Source organism: Haliaeetus leucocephalus, unplaced genomic scaffold (assembly GCF_000737465.1).
Source record: "Haliaeetus leucocephalus isolate CR32 unplaced genomic scaffold, Haliaeetus_leucocephalus-4.0 Scaffold295, whole genome shotgun sequence".
NCBI classification, from domain to species: Eukaryota; Metazoa; Chordata; class Aves; order Accipitriformes; family Accipitridae; genus Haliaeetus; species Haliaeetus leucocephalus.
In genome coordinates this window covers 8255626-8263063 of record NW_010972731.1, presented here as the reverse complement: position 1 = coordinate 8263063, position 7438 = coordinate 8255626, and the positions used below count along the sequence as shown (strand labels likewise).

Here is a 7438-nt window from a genome sequence, read left to right as displayed (position 1 = left end):
CCGCCGCCGCCCGCCTCTGCCTCAGCGCCGCGCTGGGCGCCGCCATGTCGGAGCCCGCAGCGAGCATGCGTGAGGCCAGCCCGGCCCGGCCCGCCCTCCCCTCCACCACTAACCCCCCCCGCTGCGAGGCGGGCAGCCGCGGCCGGGCTGTGAGGGCTGAGGCGAGGCGGGCTGAGGCCGTGATGGCGGGGCTGTTGGGAGACTGTCCCGCGTCGGCCGTGTCTCTTACAGCCGCGGTTTCTGTGGAAAAATGGCGTCTGTACGCCTCGGCCCCAGGGAGCGACCTTTGGAAAAGGGCGAGAAAGTGCAAAGTTAAGGGAAAAAAAAGGAAAAAAACCCACCACAAAAACGGAAAGAAACAGGAGTTGGCTGCAAAACCTCTTCTCCCGCCCAAGGAGGCCTGGGCCCTCTGTGGAGCCATGTCCGCTGGCACAGGCAGGGTCTGGCCGCAGCCCCTTCACCTCACCCTGCCATCCCCGGGCTCCGTCCCTGAGGAATAATTTTTAAGTTAAATTCCTCAGGCTTTCTATATTTGGCACTTCTGAGACTGCCATGATTTCTACTTCATAGTACTCCATAGCCGCCAAGCACTTGACTCCGCGTTGAGTTCATAAACGCTGTTTTTTAGCAAAACCACGCTAATAAAGCGGCCTCGGCGGTCATCAGTGAGTTTAGGCGTGTGTCGTGCTGAATACCGCCGTGCTAAACCGTTCGATTGGTCTCTGAGAAAGTATCTGTTATCAGGTGTAACGTTATTCAATGCTTTTCAGACTGTAAAGCGGTCCCTTCTAAATGCCTCTTTTGTTTTTCCAGTTTCCCATCACCGCTGCTTGCATTGTTCTCCTTAGAAAAAAACCCTACATAATGGTGCATTGTATAGGGAAAGAAAAATAAGCTATTTGTTAAAGGCCTCTGGTATACTGCAGTTTCGCTCTCCCTTTGGATTAGCCACAAGGGTTGGCTAGATAAATTTAAAGAGATGTAAGCTAATGGTTTCCTTTGTGGGGTCTTTATGAAACTTTTACAGCAAATTCCACATTAAATGGAAATGTCTGTAAAACAAACTGGATAATTGAGGAAATTACTGAGGAAAAGAGGAGGGTTTAGGCTAAAGATTTAGCAAAAAAAAAAAAAGAAAAGGAATAATTGGAGCTGGGAAGGGAACGCTGCACTGGGTCGGTTTTCACTGCTGAAGATTGCTCTGAGATCTGCCAGATGCACAAGTTGGGACGGTAGCAGGAATGAACACCAAACTCAGCCGACCCAAGCTCGAGGGACATGATGTGTCAATAGCACCTTCCAACAATACGAGCTGCAAAGTTTTAAGTCTATTAAATGGCAGAAAAATGTTGTTACTCTACAGGACCGATCCAACTCTCATAAAAGGCAATGGAAGCCTTTCCTTCAGCTTTACTGGAAGATGGTTCAAGCTATAAAGGAAAACGTGCAATAAAACAGCAGATTAGAACATCAGATGACCTTCTCTCTGTTCTGAGTTCCTGCTGGTATGCAGCTTTGTGTGGATCATCATCTGCGTCGGGTTTTCTGCTCACTTACCTACCTACTGTCAGCTTTTATCTTCAGGTCGCAATTTTCCCTCGCGTTCCCTCTTTTCAAAGTAAGGTCTCAGAAAAGAAAACAATGTAAAAACCAAGAAAGTAACGCAAACAAGATATTTAAGAGCGAGGCTCTGAGCCTTAAAAGTCTCAAAGGGAAAGCGATTCATAAATGTCAGGCTGGCAGGCAGGCGCTGAGGCATCATTGATGCAGATCTTCATTCAACAAAATGCGCGCCGCCACGTCCCCCCGCCCGACCCTATTTTGCTGTGTTCCAAACAGCTGCAAAAGTGACAGAGAAACAAGCATTTACTGTCACAGCACCCAGCAGCTGTCCCCACCAGCACCTCAACCCTGCTGTCCCTGGCACCCTAAATTACTCTGTGTTCATTCAGGTCTAGTCTTTCGCCCCTCTGGCTGCCAGGAATTGGGTTTTAAATAAAACAGAGAAAGTGAATGTGTGCAGAAATAACTATTTTGTAAAGCAGCATTAACATTTGGGGACTCCTCTAAAGAAAACATACATTCAATTATGTATAATGCAGTTACACACAATCCTGCTGAGCGTTCAGCTGCGTTCGCTAAATGGGAGGTGGGGATCTCGCAAAGAATTTGGGAGCTTCTTCTACTAGTTAAGATTTTTCCAGCGGTAATATTTTTTCCATTAAAATCCCTGATCCTTCCCTATGGAAATCTGATCTTTAACTCCAGGGTTAGCAGGATTAAGGCTGAAAAGGATTTTCAGAGGAAGAATTACCTTTATTCCTCCTGTATTTGTACAGCATCTGAAATGAGGTGGTGCTGATTCAGAAGACGGATTCCTACGCGGTGCCATAAGACAAACAATTAATAATCACAGTAATCATAATTAATAGAATTGTGCTTCTCCATTATTTTGAAAAGATGCTGTCCAGCCTGTGCTGTGCAGGAGGAAAGAAGAGATCCTTTGCCAGTGTCTCACCTGGCCTTTAACATGTAACACATACCTGTGTGTTGTTGATCCCGCAAAAGCAAATTTTGTTTTGTTGCTGGTATCTTAGAATATTTGAACAGAATTCCACTGTTTTTGGTCTTTACGCATGCATGTTTTCTGAGACCGAAAGAGAAGGCCGTCCCTTTTGGGTTTGCAATTGTTTTCACCTCTGGGTCCTTGGCTGTCAGCATGACGGTGTGCAACTTCAGGCTGGGAACACTGCAAGATAAAAACACAGAACAAGCCACTAGTTAAGTTTTTCAACTGGGATATTAAAGAACTAATAATCATAAAAGCACTTGTTAGTAAAGGCTATTTTATTTTAGCAGAAATTCCACACCAGGCCCAATGTAACATGTAAAGATTTTCATGAAGCCCTCACTGCCTTTGACTCACGCTGAAGTCAAAGCTTTCTAAAAATAAATGGCCTTTTTCTCTGATATCAGTGGCCATAATGAAACCTAGAAAAGGGCTCAGGAATCCCATGCTCTGCTCTCTACTTGTGTTTCAAGCAGGAGAGAGGTCAGTGGAGTCCTGCCCAGTGCAGGTGTGCAGAGTTTCTTGTATCAACGCCAGGTAAATGTTCCTGGGTTGGAAAAGAGCTGCTGGGGGACGTGTTCCTCCATTGTTCACCCTGCAGCTGCCAAAGTATTCCTGTCCAGAAAAAGGAGGGATGCTGGAGCTAGGCACCCCATTAACACAGTAAAAAATAATAGTAAACTAATATTTAAGCCTCTCTCTTCCCCCCCTGTTCTCAGCAGACTGCAGCAGCTGTGCAAGGGGTGCAAGTTTGCATCCACTCATGGTGGTGGGAGCCTCGAATCCCCAGCTCTTCGCAATCCATGGAAACACCTCTAATGCCAGGCTTTGCATGAGGCTGTGCAATAAAAACTTGTTCTTGCTGTGGTGGGAGCACACAGTGACTTTCATGACAGCACACAGTAATGTTTCACTCCTGCTGTGCAGGTGAAAACAAGAATTTCAAGAGCACAGCTAAGTGCACAGTGGTGGGAGCTGTGGAAATGCCGAGGACTAAATACCCCAGGTGTTAATTAAAATTTGCAAAAAGGTTCTGTCTCCCTTACTCCTGAATTTTTCAGAGCAGCGAGGCTCATTTCGTGTGAACAGAGGACAAATTTTGGACCTAAACTGATCTGCAAGCAGCTGAGCCATGTACATTTAGCCTTAAAATTGCATGAGCAGGACAGGTTATGTGCTGGGGCCTTCACAAGCACAGTGTAGAATTGGACCCATCACTACAGTTCATCTTGAGAGCAAAGCTTTTCAGCTCTTCTGCTGCTATTTCAATTGAAATTAGTTGAAAGTTACCACAGGTCTTTTTTTTCTTTCTTTTCAAATATCAGGAGCTTTCCTGAAAAGGACTGAACATTGTTTCACAGCAATCTCTGAGTTGCCACTGAACTGCTGTATCCTCTGGGCAGAGCATTAATCCTGCAGATGTCAGAGGCTTACTTTAACACCACGCATAGGTTACTCTTATCTGATCAGGGGTGTTTTTTTCTTCCCCTGTACAGCTCTTTCTATTTGCTCTTTGAAATTCCCATGTAAAAATCAGCTCGCAGTTCAAAGGTAGCCATTTTTTGAAAAATGATAACTTTACCACTCGATCAGATTAAGTGATAGAGCCCACCTTTGGGCCAGGCCTCCACCCAGCCAGGGAAGGAGTGCAGTACGTACCCGCGTTGCAGAGCATATCCCCTCGCATGCAGTGGTTCCCGCATGCTCTCATGCTCTGAAAACTCCTTCCCTGTCTTCTACGGAAGATGAAATTTCTCCTCCCTGACATTAGTGGGGCTCTGACTGCTCTGAAGCCAATGCAGACCTTGTATTTAGTGCCTGATCCCCAGCAACACTGGTGTGAGCTGGCCAGGAGCTTTATTGGAGACTGTGTCAGACTTTAAAGAAAATGAAGCAGTGTTACCAATATTGACAGGCAGCTGGTGGACCTCTGCTGTGCCCGCTCTCTGTCAGGAACAGCCAGCTCTGTTCCACAAACCCTCTCTAAACGTACCCCGCTTGGGTGCACTCTTTAAGGCTCCATTGGGCAACAGGAATCTCAGTTCCTCCCTCCCAGATCTACACCCTTTTCCTGGAAATCCCAGTGTCAGGGCCCACCCTGCAGAGGTCTGGGTCAAGACAGAGAAGCTTTAGGCTGGGTCTAGATGACGCATCATGCAGGATCACTGCAAGACCTGCCCTGCAGCTCCATCACTTGCCCATCCCTGTGCAAACATCACTGGTACTTTGTCATACAAAAATTTGAACGAGACCCTGTAAGACAAATGATGTCACTTGAACCCACTTCTTGTCCTAGCATAATCTTGTTCCATTTCATGGATGAGCGAACTTCTCAGGAAATGTGAGCTGCTGAAGTTTCCCAGCTGCTCCAGCTCCCTCCTCTCCCTGTGTCATCTCAGCTTCTTGCAGCCTTGCCCAGGTCGGATGGTCTGAAAGGCAAGGCAACGCTGCTCCCTCCACCAGCTCGGCTGAGAACTGACGCTCAGAGACATGAAATGGTTTGTGCAAGATCACAAAACCAGATGTGAAGCAGGACACGTACCCTGCTGTAGTTCCAGGCACTACCTCTTCTTCCACGTGCCCATCTCCAGAGTGAGAGGAAGCAACTACTAGAAGTTGTCCTCTTCCTTCTACCTGCTTTGGACAAAGAGGAATTCAAGTGTATGGGCTGAGAAATGCAATTCCCTGCCTCGGGCAGAGCTAGGGAGCTGTGAAAGGCAGCAGCATGCAAGGGGGGAGAAAAGCAATGTCTCCAATTCCTGCTGTCCTTGGGGGCTTCTTCTGCAGGAATTTGACTTGCAGTTGAAGACAGGGATCAGAAAATAGGGACTCTTGTTTTCATTCCTACCTCCATGGGCTTGCCCCAAAGCTCCGAGTGTCCCACAAATCCCTTCTCAGCCTCAGTCACGCAATGAGGTTCACTCTTCAGAGGAAGGTGCTCCACAGGAGAGGCTGTCTTTGAAATGATACACTAAAAATAGTGATTATTGCTTTGACTCGGTCACCTCTAAAATGGATGAAATACAATTTATCTGACTCACAGTATTTTAATAAGGTAAACTTCTTAAAGAGCTATGAGAACCCAAAGAGACAGGCATTATAGAAATGTATGTTAAGCATATGTCACATGAGGAAGAAAAAAAAAAGTTTTGCCAAGTGTCCAACAGCACTGCAAAGCCACTGGTCCAAAGCCCAGGGAAAACAGAAACTTGTCCACAACCTCGTTAAGCTTTGGATTGGGCCCTGGAAGAAAAGTTCAATTAATCCTCACTTGGAAGTTCAATACATATAGTATGCCTTGAGCCTTGAAGTCAGTATTTTTTAAAATGACACTTTGTAAAATTATATTTAAAAAAAACCCAAACAACCTTTGTCCAAAGGTAACTCACTTTGTGACTCTACAAACTAAAAGTTGAAATCTTGAGAAATTACTAATAAGGAAATGAGAGAATTTTTAAATAAAATAAAATCCCACTTTGGACTTTAACGGAATATATTCATTTTCACTCAGAAGGCGTACGGACATTCAGGCACATTTAAACGGTGTTACATTTAAATTCAAAGTGTACGCTTTATTTCAAGGTGATTATACACTGCAGTAATTAAACAAAATGCTCTCAGCCGCCCCCCCCCCCCCCCCTGGAGTTTTTAAACGCTGGAATGCTTGAAGTACTCACACAATTTCTATATTTTTCCTGTAAATCTTGTACTTGACCCTCTTTTTCCGGGGGTTTAGCGGGGCTGGGGGGAAGCAGCGGATAAAACTGGAATTTGGGGAGTTGCTTTTTTCCAGTCGCAATTAGAAGGCTGGATTCCGCAGATAATTAGAATCAAATGCTTCAAATAAATGCTGCAAAAACCAGGGCTCGCTTGGAGAGGGGCAGCCCTCCGGATCGAGCAGGCAGATGGTTTAAAAAAAAAAAAAGGGGGGATTTTGCTGAGGGGCCCGAGGCGCGCAGCCCCGCACGGGGGTCTCCCGCAGCCGGAGCCGACGGGGGAGATTTTGCAGGGAATCCCCCCCCATCACCACCGCCCCCCCCAGACCCCCAGGCTCACCCCCGAGGTGCCTCTTTCTTCTCCGGACGGTGCAAAGCCGCCGGCCTCGGGCGGGACGCGGCCGGGGCAGCCCGGGGAGGGTCGCCGGTCCCCGGTGCCCGAGCCCGGTGGTGGGAAGGCTGCGGGGAGAGAGGCGAGGCGAGACGGGGCCAGGGGAGGTGGAGGGGCACGGAGGGGCTCGTTTCGGTTCTTTCCACCCATCCACCGCTTTCCTCCGTGATTTGCCCCGTCGGAGAGAGCGGGGAGCGCACGGCGGCCCCGGGGACACCGGGGCTCGGCTGCCGGAGGGCTGCACCGGCTGCGGGGGCAGCTCCGACCCCGCTTGCAACCGGTGTTTCTGCCGCGTACCGACCTCCCCAGAAGCTCCCCCCTTGGAAAAGGGGTCCAGAAAGTAACCGGCTATCCCCCAGGGCACGAACCGCCCGGTGCGTCCCGCCGTACCGGAGCTCCGGGGAGGCGGCTGCTGGTCGCCCCATCCCGGAGCCGCTCCGCACCTCTTCACCGCGCCGGGGCTCGGAAAAGGTTCTCAGCAACCCACCGCCGAGCCCCTCAACCCCGGAGAGCGTCCCGCTGCTCCCCACTCTCCCCCACGACGTGTGTGTGGAGGGGTGCCCCCTCCGCACACCGGGGGTATAAAACACATCCCCGCCGTCGGGGGGGTCCCCCGTTAGTACCGTGGTGCGGCGAAGCCCCCCCCCCCCGGACAATTTACAGCGGTAAAAATAAGGAGGGGAAGCCCACACATGCCGAGAGAGGGCCCCTTCGGCGGCCCGGCCGCCTCCAGCCGCCCGCCCCGGGCAGCGGCGGGTCCGG

At 49.2% G+C, this 7438-nt stretch overlaps 1 protein-coding gene across 1 annotated transcript in view; it reads right to left on the bottom strand.

Annotated features, from left to right (window-relative positions):
* The window catches only part of LMF1 (lipase maturation factor 1), a 203670-nt gene extending 203624 nt beyond the window's left edge, over positions 1-46 (bottom strand). Inside the window, exon 1 of the mRNA XM_010570606.1 lies at positions 15-46. Within this exon, the coding sequence (XP_010568908.1) occupies positions 15-46 (32 nt within the window). The remainder of the gene's footprint in view (positions 1-14) is intronic.
* Positions 47-7438: the final 7392 nt, after the last annotated feature.